Genomic DNA, 16,050 nt, shown 5'->3' with positions numbered 1-16,050 from the left:
TAAATAGCTGGCAACACCAGCATTTTGGGGATAGCATCACGTTCTGAGGCTGCATGAGTGCTGCTGCTACTGGGGAGCTGCGGTTCATTAAGGGAAACATTCCAACATGTACTGTGACACTGTGAAGCAGAGCATGAGCCCATATCTTGGGAAACAGGGCCATGAGGGAGTTTTCCAACATGCTACTGAGCCCAAACACACCTCCATAACACGTGCTTTGTTGAGGGAACTGAAGGTGAAGCTGATGGAGTGAAGTACTTATGAGTGTAGCTTTATTTGAGAACCCTGATGATGGGTTCTGCAGCTCCTCTCGTCTGGCCTGCAAGATGGTGCACACGTGAAGTCTCCACATCGCACCTGTCACAAATAGAATGTGTGTAAATGAATGAAGTAGTGGCATAATCAACATCAACATCAACATCCCGATGGTGCAATATTCTATGCACACACACTGTGAAGCTCTGGCTGCTGCTAAGCAACCCAGCTGCACGCTGTAAAAAATTGCTACCTCTGTGGGGGACTTGCTTTAAGACAAAATGTGTTCTCAAGAGAACGATTCAAGAATCATTGAGTCCTGCATGATACCCTTCACAAACCTGTAATAAAGATTTTTAATGGTCTATAAAATGCCTATTCCACTCAACCTATGCTCTGTTTCTGGTATTGTATCATAACTAAAGTTAGCCTTGCAGGTTTTATGACTATGCTTTACTTGATTTTTCTCAAGCTGTTGCACCTCCACTGAAGTCTTTTGGTGCTCACTTTGAAAACACTGGTTTTTCAACGGCCGCACGGTTAGCATGTTGGCCACACAGTGGAAGATATGGGTTCAAATCTCCGTGGGGCATCTCTGTGTGGAGTTTGCATGTTCTCCCCGTGCGTGCGTGGGTCTCCCCGGGTACTCTGGTTTCCTCCCACATTCCAAAAACATGCATGTTAGGTTAATTGGTGACCCTAAATTGTCCATAGGCATGAATGTGAGTGTGAATGGTTGTTTGTCTATATGTGCCCTGCGACTGGCTGGCGACCAGTCCAGGGTGTACCCCACCTCTCGCCTGAAGTCAGCTGGGATAGGCTCCAGCATGCCCGCAACCCTAATGAGGATAAGCAGCATAGAAGATAGATGAAAAATTAATTAACAATAAAGGTTTTTCAAACCCTAACATGTGCATGTTTTATTTAGTTATGCACCCCTTTTGGTAAGAAATCCTTCTAAATTCCCAGGAGAACAGCCTCGAGTATAAACAATACAATTGTTTTATGGCCCTCTTTGAAAATGTCACAAAATAATTTAAATATCCTGTAAATCCTTGCATATTTATATACACCACCAATAATTATTTTTACATCAGATATAAAACAACTTGACTGATTACTGGCTCTTTTTTCTTGACTCATTTGCTCCTTTTGACTTCCCGAATTTTGATTTTGACAAATTCTATTGTATTTTAGACTGTTTCATTTACCGTATTTTCCGGACTATAAATCGCTCCGGAGTATAAGTCCCACCAGCCAAAAATGCACAATGAAGATGAAAAAAACATATATACAGTAAGTCGCATTTTTGCCTACTTGGGCGTGGAGCTGTAACTGCACTGTTGACTCTCCCGGCAGCATGTTGTTCAAGCACCCATTTGTGAACTTGTTCCTCTAGCAGTGACCATCTAGCTTTTAGCCTGCGATTAGCTTTTTTTGTTTTCATTTATTGCAGTTATAGTATCCTCCGCTTTTTGCCAGTCATTCACAAGTTTCTCATCCACTCCAAACTTTCTTTATGTTGCTTGATAACCGTTTTCGGCTGCATATTTCACTACTTGCAGCTTGTAATCTGCAGAATATGATTTTCTTTTTGGGGGCATTTGTGTTCCGTCTTTCTCAGTTGTCTTTATAGAACAGGCACGCATACGGAACCACGTGACACGCCAAACCATAGAAGAAGAAAGAACAGATGCGCATAAATCCGTCGTCTTCCGCTTACGAGAAGTATAATTAATTCTGCGAGTCGTTATGGAGTACAAGATATCAGGGGAATGTTGACTGAGGTGAGTCACGTCCGTCGAAATATTCAGATATTATGTTGGCTTGTCGTCAAAGCTCACTTCTGGTCACGTGACAGTGACGAGGCGGTGGTGGTTCGGTGATGTCATCGTACTCCTATTGCCTGTATACGTGGCAACGGCAAGCTGCCGTTTTCAGATTTTCCCACTTTGGAAGCCGTTTTCAAAGCAGTTCCTGTGTGGGTGAGAGGCTGAAACGATAAAATACTTTGCCGTTTTGACCTGAAAACGTTTCCGTGTGGATAATCCCTCAGTAGTACAGGGGTGATAGGAGTAGCAGATACTGGCACACAAGCCTAGAGCGCCTTCTTGTGGCTGTCAGCGTTCAGGTGGCTGATAATGTTTGATGTGTTGAAGTTAGATTTTTTTTTCCCCCTCATTGCCGAGCATTTGTTTCCAAGTGAGCTCAGGGGAAGTTATGGCAGGCCGTTAACGTCGCAGGCAGGAGGAAAAAAAAGTAGTACTTGATTTGCTCACCAGAACAGTACGGGTAATCCTGCGTCATTGATGTGTGTTTTTTTTTTTTATATATCGGTTATCTATTTTTAATGTAATCTTATGACATAATTCCTCACAGAGGCTGCAACTTTGTTATTTTGTGTCACTGGTTCGAATTCCGCTGTTGCAGACTTTTCTTCCCCTTTCTTTTATGTTACTCTTCCATTTTATTTTCTTGCAACAGACCAGGCTTTGTAATTGTAATATATGTGGGTTCTGGTTTTATGAACTCTTTGAAATAGAAACACGGACACCAATGTGGATGTTCTTCCAATTTTAATCCTAGCTCCTGACCTGGAAGATAAGCATTCACGACTGTTTGATCGCCTTGTTTTCAAATATTTCATGTCTTAATGCAACACACCATGCACACTCACGCGTTTAGAGCAAATTGTTTCAACGACATGCAACGTTATTGGCCTCCATTTCTGTCAATCTGCATGGGCTTTGGTACGTTCCTATTACGGTTTGCGTGATTGTAATTTGCTTCGTGTTTTGTTCATGTGTTTTCTGAAATGAAAATTTGTTTCGCCTTAAGTGTTTTATAAAATGTTTTGACTTTTGACTTTGATAAATTTGTTTCTGGAGTGTTTCACAGTTTAAAAAAAAATATTTTGCACTTCTCATTCATTTATTCATTTTCTATGCCACTTGTTTTCACTAGGGTTGCAAGGTATGTCATGCTGGAGCCTATCTCAGCTGACTTTGCGCAAGAGGCGGTACACCCTGGACTGGTCGCCAGCCAGTCGCGGAGCACATATAGAAAAAAAAACAACCATTCGCACTCACATTCATACCTATGGACAATTTTAGAGTCTCCAATTAGCCTAACATGCATATTTTTGGAATGTGGGAGGAAGCCAGAGTACCAGGAGAAAACGCCCCCACGGGGAGAACACGCATACGTCACTCAGAGATGCGAACCCGGATCTTCCACATCTCCTGACTGTGGCCAACATGCTCACCATTGGGCCACTGTGTTTTGCACTTCTTGATCACCATAATTTTTCAATTTTTTGCTGTTTTTTGTTGTTTCATTTTGTTTCTACAATGTGCAGTGGCACAATTAAAAAAAACGAGCCACGAGCCGCAATGCCCCCAGACAACACTTTGGACACCCCTGGGATAGGATAATAATGTTAATAAGTAAACTGTGTCAAACATGCTTCGTAACAAGTTACACGAAGGAACATCGCATGTTTACACGTGCGCAATTCAACATGTCTGAAGCCCATCTGATTTACTCCTAGCCATTCTCTCCATGTCTCAGCAACAACTGACCATTTGTTCACTTCCTGTTTTTAACTTGTTCACATGCTACCATTTTCCAATAAGGAAAGAAAAGGACAAAGAATGTGCAATAACAAAATGGAAAGAAAGAAAGTGTAAAAAATAGAATATATAAGAATAACATTAACATAATTCAATGGATAATAAGTAAATCATCCACTCACAATTTAACTTCCGTTTTAAGAATAAAAATAGCACGTAGTAAAAAGTAAAATTTTACATTATAAATATAATATACATTCATAATATAAATTAAATCTTTCTGTCTTTACAAGGAAAAATGTTATGAAGACAGGTGGTTTTATGAAATGCATAGTCTATTACAGAAAAAATACATAATTGTGTAGCACTAATGCAAACGTGTTATTGTCTACAAAAACGACCTGAAATGTGCACTTGCACCTTACGATTTGGGAGGCGTGTTGTTCTCCGTATCAGAGAGTGAACATTAGTTGGGGGGCAGGAGCAACACGTCCATTAGTGCCATTACTTCCACCAGTGTTTGCCCTCTGCTTCATGGGTCCATGGTGATTAAAAGTACAAAAAAAACAAGCGCTATTTCGTACACTTGCAGATGCTCGTGTTATTGTGTGCACCGGCGCGCCCGCATGCTTTTATTTTTAGTGTGACAGTGTGTGGCACACGACGGTCAGCTCGTCACTTCTTGCAGCGTGTGGGATATAAAGCGAGGGAGTGGCGGCGTCAGTTAGTAAGCAATGGAGACAAGACACACACACACAGTACAATTATCGCTCGCATTTTAACATGACTGCTGCATTAGTGGCTCGGATGCTGCCTCCAAGTACGTACCGCATGCCCATGGAGGCTGCCCCGAGGAAGAAGGACTTGATGGCCGCCTCATGGATGGACCTTGGCTTTCTTACGATCCGCTTGAAGAAGTTACACGCTGACAGTTGTCACTCCGCCACCGGGACGATCACTTCTGCTTCAGGTAACGTTTGTTTGCACTTTAATGCTTTTTTTTTATGTCACTAGGGAAAAAAAGCTGACTTATGCAAATAATTGTAATTTCATCATATATACAGTATTTCCCATGTATTGGATTTTAATATAATGCCAATGAGAAAATTGTCTGCACTTCAAGTCAGTTTTATGGTGACATCTCGGTGTCGTGCGTGTAAGTCTTAAGTTACCACAGTAAATAGGTGGATAGATTCAGCTTGATGAAAGGCAATTTGATCAAGAACTCTTGACATCGTTTATCCTATTGAAACTGTTTTTTTATCATTATTTTTGTGTCTTTAAAAATATCATAGTTACGGTTGTCTTGATTTGTGATTTCAGTGCCAGCCATAGAAAGAGTACACCGGGAAGAAAAATATCATTAGTCGCACACACAATATCTGAGATAAAATAGTGCTTATTAAAATACCGCCTGATCGATATTGTGATGGAAATGTAGTTTTTATTCATTCATTAGTTCTGATGCTATATGGTGGATAAAACATCAATAATGGTCAGGATCGGAGGGTCACGGGTGAAAAATATGTGAAAAATGAGACTGAATGGTGGTGGGTCTTCTTTTTGAGTGCTGTCGAGGTATCCTTAAGCAAGGCACAGAACCCCTATACTCCGCTCATGGATGCAACACTTGCACGGCCCTCCTTCGTGTGACAACACTCCCTTGTGTGTGTGAAGTGATTGGAATGCCTGTGTGATTATTATACCATGCATAGTAGTTTAAATTAAATGTCAAGTAAAGGCTTTAAAAACAAATCTTGTTTCTCTTAATATTTTCAGATGGACAAGAATCTTTGTAAATGACAAGTGTGCCATGAGGACTGATTCATTCCCTCTAGAGCCAAGTGCGTCCTTGCTTGTGGAGGTCTTTGGTCAACCTGGTGTTAACTAACACAGGAAGTGTGACAATCTGCCTCCATGGAGTTTGACAACAACACCAACCAGACGCTCCCGGGGGTGACCCCCATGAGCCTGCATATCTCCCTGCCACTCACGGTGCTGGTGGGCATCATGATCCTGCTGACAGTGTTTGGGAACGTCCTGGTGGTCATAGCTGTGTTTACGAGCCGGGCCCTGAAGGCGCCGCAGAACTTATTTCTGGTGTCTCTGGCATCAGCGGACATACTGGTGGCCACCCTAGTGATGCCCTTCTCCTTGGCCAACGAGCTGATGGGATATTGGTACTTTGGAGAGGTGTGGTGTGAGATCTATCTGGCCCTCGATGTTCTTTTCTGCACCGCCTCCATCGCTCACCTCTGTGCCATCAGCTTGGACCGCTACTGGTCCATCACGCAGGCCATTGAGTACAACCTGAAGAGGACACCGCGCCGCATCAAGTGCATCATCTTCATCGTTTGGGTCATCGCAGCTGTTATCTCCTTCCCGCCTCTCATCACCATGGAGAAGGAAAACCGCAAAGAGGACCCTGTTTGCAAGATCAACAATGACAAGTGGTACGTCATCTCCTCCTGCATTGGCTCCTTCTTCCTTCCGTGTGTCATCATGGTGCTGGTCTATGTCAGGATCTACCAGATCGCCAAAAAGAGGACACGGGCGCCACCAGGGGACCGGAAGCGAAAGGACAAGTCAGACACCATGGCTCCGTCTAACCAGAGGGAGAATGGGCTGGCTGCAGGTGAGGCGGACAAGCTTAAGGACCAGGGGGACATCGAGCTGAGGGAAGGAGGAGGAGGGAAAGAAGGCGAGGTCAATGGTGTGGACATTGAGGAGTCGTCCTCTTCTGACCATAAAGTCAATAATCCCTGCTCCATGAAAAAGAAATCAGCCAAGGGAAAAAGCAAAATCAAACCAGGTGACAGCGAAGTGCAGAAGAAGAGCACCAAAGGAAGCCGTTGGAAGGGTCGCCAGAACCGAGAGAAACGCTTCACCTTCGTACTGGCGGTGGTCATCGGCGTCTTTGTCATCTGCTGGTTCCCCTTCTTCTTCACGTACATGCTGATGACGCTGTGTGAGTCGTGCCCCGTCCCAGCCACCCTATTCAAGTTCTTCTTCTGGTTTGGCTATTGCAACAGCGCACTCAACCCCATCATCTACACCATCTTCAATAATGACTTTCGCAGGTCCTTCAAGAAGATTCTTTGCAGGAGGGACATGAGAAGATACGGCTGACGGACTGCTGCTCTTGTAAATATCAATATTTTCCTAAGTAATTCCTACAAAGAACATCCTGATGGGACTGCTTGGAGGGCATTGGCACAGCGTGGGTTACCAGTTAAATCTTTGCCCCTAACCAGTGGACCTTGTGGCCAGTCAGTAATTAGCCTTTTTGATCCTTTCGGGCTACTGTCCTCCAGGATAATATTTGGCAATGTGATACAAAACAAGTCCTAGTTGGCGTATTTGAGGTATTATGGCTCTGGCCATCACAATTTACGTATAGAGTGAAGGAGAGCTTGTAGTTACAGACTGTCATGGCTGACAGGGACTGTCAAATGGGTCGGGGAGGTGGGCACAAAGGTAGCAGAGATGAAAGTAGGGATACAGCCAATACTGTCAGTGCCAGTCGAAACTTCAAATTCAGTGTTTATAAATGGTGATCACTGCTTCTACGACTACTACTTAAATATGTTTTATTACATCTCTTGAAATGTAAAGCTTTGCACCCGGGGTGACGGAACCTCCTCCCCTCTCCCGCCACGCTACGCCACGGTTGGAGAGGCTTTTGCAAAATGAGCTTGACACGCACCATTAGCTCGATTGCGTTTGATTTGGAAAAACATCTCCGACCGCTTCAGCACAGAGCCCAATAACACTCAGCAGTAAATTTATTGTACATTTATTTGTTTTTTAATATAAAGACACAGTTAAGTCAATGGCATTTGTCTTATTTCACTGCCGTTGGATGTCGAAAACATGCCTCATTATTGTCATGGACACTGTGTTGTGTCATTTTGTACAATATGAAAATTTGTTGGAATGGTGTTAACGATAGTGATCAAAATACGGGGAAAACGCCGGCACTTGAATAAAACCCATTTCCAGCAGGTTGTAGTATCAATATGGTGATGTCATCGTATTTTAAAAGATGCACGCACACACACACATACTCACGCAAAGACATTGGACTGCTTCCATGTGCATTTATTTCAAAACTGCACTAATGGTGTGACAGAGATCCAGAATTTGAAGCTGATGCTTCATCTCTATCGTGTGTCTCCACTTTTTCATAAATGAATGTAAATGAGAGACCACGAGTGACCTTTCAGCCGTAATCTAAGAGAAAAAAGCAAACCCAGCAGTGAGTCTGACCTTTGCAAGCAATTAAAAGAAAAGAGTCTTCCTAACGAGCCTGTATGCAACATGTGTAAATATTCAGCGGGCCCTGAATTAATCATGTTTGGGCTTAGATGGGGGTTGTTTAGTTTCATCATCTGGGTGGCTTCATGGTTTAGCTTAATGAATCCCAAGTATGTGATGAATATGATAACATGAAGCAAGAAATCACAGAGGTAATGGTTCATTTGTACTTTTGTGTTGTGGTGGTATGTGTCATACAGTGACAAGCCTGTCAAACCAGAATGTCTCTCCCCTGTCCCTCCTCACTCTGTCATGGCTGGTGGATAGAACAAAAGAGCGATAGCGAGTACAGAAAATTCATCTTTTTCCTGCAGAGGGAGTGTAAGTAAAAGTGTTCCTTCTGACAGCCAGCCAGGCGGGCTGGCAGGCTTTTTAACAACCTGTCCTCAGGAAGATCAACGATGCTTCCTAGAGTTTTCTCTGCTAATCCATCCAGTGTCTTGTACACCAGAGGCTTGTGTGTGTGGAGTGTCTCCCTGCACGTTTACACCACTTGCAAGCGTGCGGGTCTGTGAGAAAGAGGGAGGGTGTGTGAGAATGTGTTTTTGAACATGTAAATAGTGAGGGGAGGTGGAGGGAGGAGGAAGTTGGCCATCAATCTGCTCGGGATGTCCTTTACACTGTAGCTCAGAGTGACTCAATCAGTCATGAAGTTTGGGGTGGCTAATAAACTGCAAAAGTATGTTTTCTTTGGGTATACATGCATGGAGATACATGCTTTTTATTTGAAAGCAAAGTTGTGCTTATGTCATCTAATTTGCCTGGGTCGCCCACATCATTGATGCTTGTGTCACGTATGTTGCCTGCGTATATTGCATGTGTCACGTATGTCACCTACATCACTTATGCCGCCATGTCACCGATTTTACTTGGGTCTCCTTTCTTCAGCATGTTGCTTTTGCCATCTAGAGTACCAAAAATTCAAGACTATTAAGCGCAAGTGAATACAAACCGCACCCACAGAATTTAAAGAGCAAAAAAAAATTGCACATACAGTATATAGGCTGCAGGTGTCATGGGATATTTACACAGAAAGGCACACTTTAAACCTTGCAATCCTACCTGCGCTAGATGTTCCCAGCGTCACTTGTTAGCTCTGATGAGTAAGACGTGAGGCGTTTCTTTCATTGGAGCTGAACAGCTCCCACGGTCCAAGCAGAAGCTGTAGTAATTCTAGACTTGATCAAACTGACTTAAGATTTGTCAGATCAAAGCACGATTGCTGCATAAAGACTTCAAAACGTGATATTAGCATTAGGGATGCTCCAAATGATCGGCCACCGATTTCCATTAACAAAAAAACAAAAAAAAAAACGTGATAAGCATATGCCGATAAATGCCTTTTCAAAGCCGATCACAAAAAGCAATCAGCGTGCAGCGGCAAATACTACATGACTGCTGTCACATAGGGTTGCCAACAAAATGATGCGTCTCGTATTGAGCTTGCCACAGGCTATGGCAATCACTGCTAGCGTGTTTGATCACTCCCTTCCCAAACCTAGCTCCGGTTGACTATTCTTGCATCTTTGTTTACACGCTTTGCCTTGCTGTCACTGGCTGTACTTTGCATTGGCAACAGCTAGCCAGCAAGATGGCGTTATCCGCCTGGTTTCTGGTCTTCGGACTCCAGATGTTTACTAACATAGTGACATTTTGTTTGTAAAACAAACAAGCAATGCAGTTAGTTCGGAGCTCGTTTTTGTCCCACGGGGGAAGAGGCTAGTGGATATCTCGTTCATGGGGTACGTACTAACTTTTTCAAGTGTCACTGAACAACTTAACTCTCTTATTGTCATTAAACTAATTGTGTCTTGTCCTCAAAACACTGTGTGTGTGTGTGTGTGTGTGTGTGCGTGTGTGTGTGTGGTTGTTTAATGAACATAATCACATAGTGTGTCCAGCCTTATGATGGTGATGCCATCACAGTCGTCTCCTATCTCGCCAGCTGATTTTGAGAAGCTCACAAAGGGTCAAAGAATATTTTCTTCAACTCTTAGTAGTTTTTTCTTATTATAACTGTTGAGTTCAGACTTCATGTCTTTATATAATGACAAATGAGCACAAAATAGCATAAAGATGATGGCCACACTGAGTGGAGCTGCTTGTTAAATAAAGTAGTGTACAATTGAAATGTTGCCAGTCTTAAAACACAAATAGTTCACAACTCTAATAGTAATGAAAGTCGGAGACCCCTGCAACTTGGACAATCGATTTATTCTATTTTAAGTTGAGCAGGACAGGTTTCTATTTAATAGCCCCAAAGCAAAACAAGACTCGTCGTGATGGTAGTCAGCATTTCTCTGCCTTCAAACGTCAAGTCGAATTGATGCCAAAGAGCTCCATTTTGGTCTCATCTGACCACATCACATTCTCCCAAGCCTTGTGTGAATCATTCACGTGTTTATTGGCAAACTTCAGAGGGGCCTCTCACAATCATGCTTACCCGCAAGGCAGATTCTTCAATGGCGCTCCATAGCAAGGTCGATATGTTTTATTTCTTCCATTTCTGAATTATTGTGCCGATAGTTGTCTATTTCTAACCAAGTTTCTTGTTCATGGTCTCTGGGTCCATTCCAGTCTTGTGTCTACAGTCTTGCCCCTGAGGTCCATTGACAGCTCTTTGGTCTTGCCCATGATGGTGGACTGTTTCTGTGACAGGTGCCTTTTATCTACATCATGAGTTGACCTAAAGTACTATCGGAGTACTAAAGGAACAGGACTAATTTGTGTGCTTAATGGGCACATAACTGATATGTTGGGGTCAGAAGGCTTCGTTAAAATACTTACTTCATAAAAGGTCATATCTTTATACGGGAGTCAACTTTTCCCAGCTATATGCCCCGCATGTTTTTTGTCACCTATGTTGCCAGGTTTGCCTGTGTTTCATTTGCCTTCCACGTCACTAATGCCACCTGTGTCAACTATTTTGCTAGGGTTGCCTTTGCGATCCACGTCACATATGCCACCCATGTCCCTCAGGGTCACTGACGCCCATGTTGCCAGTTTTGCCTGGGTCTCCTTTGCCACCCAACTCACTTAAACCACTTGTGCCATCTGTTTTGCTTGGTTTGCCTTTTCCCATGATTTTGCCTGGGTCACCTACACCACCTGCGTCCCTAATGTTGCTTTGTCATCTATTTTGCCTGGCTCACCTATTTCATGTATGTCGGCTATTTTGCTTGGGTCACCTTTGTCCCCACCATCACTTATGTTTCTGTTGCCTTTTTTGACTACAGTATATATTTTTTCCTATAGCTTCATGTCACCTATATTACATATTGGCTGAACTTATTTTCCCTTCAATACCTTTGTTGCTTCTAATAATAATCTATGTCACCTATGGGTCTCATTTTACCTGTGGTTTTTCAGTCCTGAGACAACATATTTTATCTCTTACGTTTTCAGTTTATTGCTCGGAGACAAACTTGGAAACATTTAAAACTGTGAAACAAGTCATGTTGTTGATATTCCTTGATACATAGGTGGATAGTTTCTTGCTGCTTTCCTTCCTTTCTGCCATTATCTGTTTGCATCTTTGTAACCCACTCATCACCAAGCAACAGTGATTGCTTACTGGGAGCCTATTGGAGCAAGCCAGCTGTTGAAGTAAGAAGCCCCCCCTACACACACACACACGCACGCACACATACACACTTTGCCTCTGGGAATCGAATGGGAGCATGGATCATCAGGTTAGAGTGCATATCCGTCACCAGAAGGCTGAGCGTGGTGGTTGAGTGCAGCTACAATTCAAAGAGACAGGGACACAATGTCAGCAGGTGTGAAAAACTTAGAGGGCAGTCATTTGTAGCCAAGGACAAGACAAGGGAGGAAAGTTCCATTTGTAACACATCTGAAACGACGCCTGACTTGATTTCTTTGCTGGTGGATGTGGGAGGATGGGCGTGTCGCCTTTGTGCAAACGCTTTGTAGGTGTTGGGGTGAAAAGGACGCAGTGATGATGAGTGCTCAGTGTGGCACCCACATACGACAAACTGTACATCTGTTTTTCAGAGTGCCATCCGCCCATTTGGGGTGGCTTCAATATGCCTATTTACAGAGTCACAGATGACTCACTCTTGTTTTTTTCCTACTTATTTGTCTCTCTAGAATATGCCAATTTCCCAGGTCTGTCTGCATGATCCAGCACCGTCCGAGAACGTTTTCAAGGGGGAGCAGCATCATTGCTGGCTGTCAGAGAGGACTTTTAAAACGCGTCTCAGAGATATCACTTCAAATGGGATCCCAGTCTCATTAAGAGTAGCTGATTAGCTGTCAAGCCTGTGGGTATGATTGGAACTGCAAAACAATGCCGGGCCCAGCAGATATTTCCCTGGAAAATAATTTGTCTAGACAAATCTATTTTCATGGAACTCATTATGATGGAGCGCAATCAGCTCTGATTGTCCCAGAGACCATGTTGCATTATGCAACGTGATTATTAGACCTGTGAGGCAATTCATTCTAGCATAAGGAGGGAGAAGTTGCTGGGTTTGATGTCCCGCTTTGAAATCATTTTCAAAGTAGGAGCAGCAGGGTCTCCATTTTTCAAAATAGGTCAATTTTATGCCTAAAATATGTTTGTGAGAATACGGATGAGAAATGCATTATTTCAGCAAGGAAATCAGGAGGGACTTTTTCATTTCAATGTAGGCAGCTTCCCATCTGGGAGAAAAGATGGCGTGACAGTCATAAGCAGCACTGTAAAGTTACACGAAGTGTTTACTTTGATTTAATCAGAAATGAAATAGGCCTACTCGCTTAGTCACTTAGTATGTCCTCCGCTTTCATGGCACGTCCTCCTCGACGGATGACGTCTGACCAGCTGACGTGTGGTACGTGAATGTTGAATTAATTTCTCACTTGCGCTGGCTATGTAAATGAAAACTCATCTATATTCTTGCTTTAACGCAGGCAGGAGCATAACAAAATAACATATACAGCACACACACTATATACCTGTAAGGATGTGTCGAAAGGGCCATGTTACAATTCATGATTTTTTATATGATATACTTTAACTATCACCTAGCATGCCAGATGGATTGTTTCACACTCATCTGGGAAGTGCTGATTGGACAAGCATCCATTCTCTCACCTTATTTATTGTTTTGGTGACTAAATGTTGCCCAATTCTGATAAAACTGCTTCAATGGCCATTGTTTACAAAGCTTGGAGTTGCTTCTTGATTTTGGCATGTTACCCCACACCTCCATGTCCTCAAATGATAATAATTACTTTGTTCATCTTTAGCCCTTTGTGGTAACTTCAATTAAAATGGACCACAAACATCTCCTGATGAGGCAGGAGAATCATGTGATTTTTTACCAACCAATTATCCATATAATGACCTACTCATTAAAAAACAATTTAAAAACATGATAAACTTTCCTAGCATTGACAACAAACAAGTAAACCTTTAAAAATAAATGAAATAGTCAAAAAAAAAACCCAACAATGAATTTAAAAAAAAATCAGTGCAAAAGAATTTTATACTTTAAATTGAAAATAATTTAGTACATTTAATTAGACTGATGACATGTTACTATCTAAAGAAGTACTACAAATGCACTGAAAAGGAAAATTATATACTACAAGAAGTCATGAAATTACAAGAATAAAATCATAAATTAAAGATTTGGGGACTTTTTTTGGAGAAAAAAAACAAGTAAATAAAACTTCTATTATTTCTGAAGTTAGAAGAGACAAGTTTAATAATGTGCTACTTTATTGGGATTTTACAGGATTCAAATTCGAAAATTGTGAGCCCTCACTGTATCACTTTAAAACTTGATAGCAGATAAGATACAGGACTTACAAGAGTCTTAAGACACCACTAATTTTACTCTTTTATTGAGCTTTTACACAGCAATCATTTTTACACTGTAAAACTGGAAGTAGAAATGAATACACAATTAGCAGAATTACACAAACAATTCACACAATGCAACACAAATGCAGCACAAACCAATGAGACTGTTTTGGCTTGGCTGGGTAAACTTACATCGACCTATTCAATAATATTTAATAGCGCAAAACTAAAAAATAACACCAATGACCATTTCAAGGGCACCAACAGAACCAACAGTTGAGATTATTTTCCCATTTTCCATTTTGCTTTCCCTTCACAAAGCCAAAAAGAGCATGTCTGTCGTGTGGAACTTCTGTCATTGTGAGAGTGATACAATTTTTGCAAACTGGAAAACACGCCTTAACACTTTTGGTGCGGCATTTGGGGGGCGGGCACTTGGCAGAGTGTGGTGAGTTTTCACTGCTCGCGATGTGATCGTCGGTCGGTCGCGTGGCGGCTAATTAGCCAAAACGCGGGACACGAGCCCGTGATTGCCCTAACAGTGGTTGGGTTCGTCGGACTGGATGGTCGGATGTCGTCGGTGGTGGAGGAAACCGGGTTTGCCGACTGCTTGGGGTCCTGCTGGAGCGCAATCGAGCCGCTCTTGCATCCAAAGCCTTCTTCAAGAAGGCGTCTGATCCATTAAGTTTCACCAGTGATTTTGAAAAACTACGTCAAATATGTTTTTGTCTAAGTTTTACGATTCCCCTTTCATATAACCCAGGGGTCACCAATGTGCACCGCATGACGACATGAGGCGCTCGCAAGCCTGCTTTTCATTCAGGTTTTCAGTTATTAATGTGAGAACACTGGAAAGTAAAGCATCCTGAAATACAAAATGTGAGTTGTGGATACCAGCATATTAATGTTCTGGTAAAACGAACATATTCACTTTGTTTGGGTTGAAATAAGCTATGAAAATACATGTTTTTTTTATTAAAAATTTACACTTAATCTATGTGATCGGTGATTGTTATTGGCCGACTTCACTCATGGATGATCGGTATCGACAGCATAAAAACCTGATCAGAGCATCCCTGATTATATTGTCTGCGATTGGGTGGCGACCAGTCCGCCTCTTGCCCGAAGTCAGCTGGGATAGGCTGCAGCATACCCCCGTGACCCTAATGAGGATAAGCGGCATAGAAAATAGATGGATGAATGGGTGATTATATTGTTTGGAATAAGTCCTTCAACACAGGAAGGCTTTGGGGCCAAAATATCTCAAAATAATGCAAGAATCTTGAAAACGTCAAGTAAAAAGCATTGGTATTAGCAATACTTGCCCTGTATTTACTTACCAACATCTGCAGTATCGCTAGCCCAACTATTTGGTCCTTAAAGCATTGCAAAAACAACATATCTAAGGGTGGTACTTTTACACAGTACTGTACATGTGTACAGCTGCCTCGGGAGACTACCACAGAAAACCTATATGTAAATGTGTAATTCCACCACACACCAACACACATACACAAACCCAAATGAAGTACACTCCACACACAGTGCTAACTGTACGCACAGTGCAGCAAAACAACTTCAATATCCATAGCAGACAGAAGATCGATAAATCTATAATAAAGGTGGAAAAGCCTTAGTGCAGTTGAGCCTCACACACACACGCACACACACAACACTCCCTCACACATCAATCAGGAATCCAAGAAATGACACATCCAAGGGCTGTTCTGACACAGCAATGGTGAAGACTTTCATGAGAACTTTTAACAGGGGTGGAAGATTAAAAAAACATTCTGTCCAGAGCGTGGCGGCGTACTGTGTAGCTCCGCAATGATCACAGATCAAAGCGTAGAACTCTTTTTCACTGCTCTATCCACAGATGATGGACAGACTAGAAGAATAGAAGTTTGTCAGGGTGAGTCCAGCAGGGTGAACGTGCAGGAGAGGGCAGTACAAGTGGGAAGCTCTAGTGTCTGTAATGGCTGTCTAGTGTGCGCTGATGGGCTGGCCGGTGGGCGTTTGAAGGAGCTTACCACACCTGAGTACTAACCTCTTTCCCCCCGTTGCAGCTCTTAATGATGTTTGCTTCATGTA

The 16,050-nt window shown here is 42.5% G+C and overlaps 1 protein-coding gene across 1 annotated transcript; it reads left to right on the top strand.

Annotated features, from left to right (window-relative positions):
* The first annotated feature begins 4,340 nt into the window (after positions 1-4,340).
* adra2a (adrenoceptor alpha 2A) lies at positions 4,341-7,660 on the top strand. The gene is made up of 2 exons (XM_054778827.1): positions 4,341-4,797; positions 5,607-7,660. The coding sequence occupies exon 2, from the start codon at positions 5,745-5,747 to the stop codon at positions 6,954-6,956; it is 1,212 nt and encodes a 403-aa protein (XP_054634802.1). The 5' UTR covers positions 4,341-4,797; positions 5,607-5,744; the 3' UTR covers positions 6,957-7,660.
* Positions 7,661-16,050: the final 8,390 nt, after the last annotated feature.

Source organism: Dunckerocampus dactyliophorus, chromosome 6 (genome assembly GCF_027744805.1).
Source record: "Dunckerocampus dactyliophorus isolate RoL2022-P2 chromosome 6, RoL_Ddac_1.1, whole genome shotgun sequence".
Taxonomy (NCBI): Eukaryota; Metazoa; Chordata; class Actinopteri; order Syngnathiformes; family Syngnathidae; genus Dunckerocampus; species Dunckerocampus dactyliophorus.
Note: the sequence above shows the minus strand (reverse complement) of the source record. Positions and strands in the feature narration are given on the sequence as shown.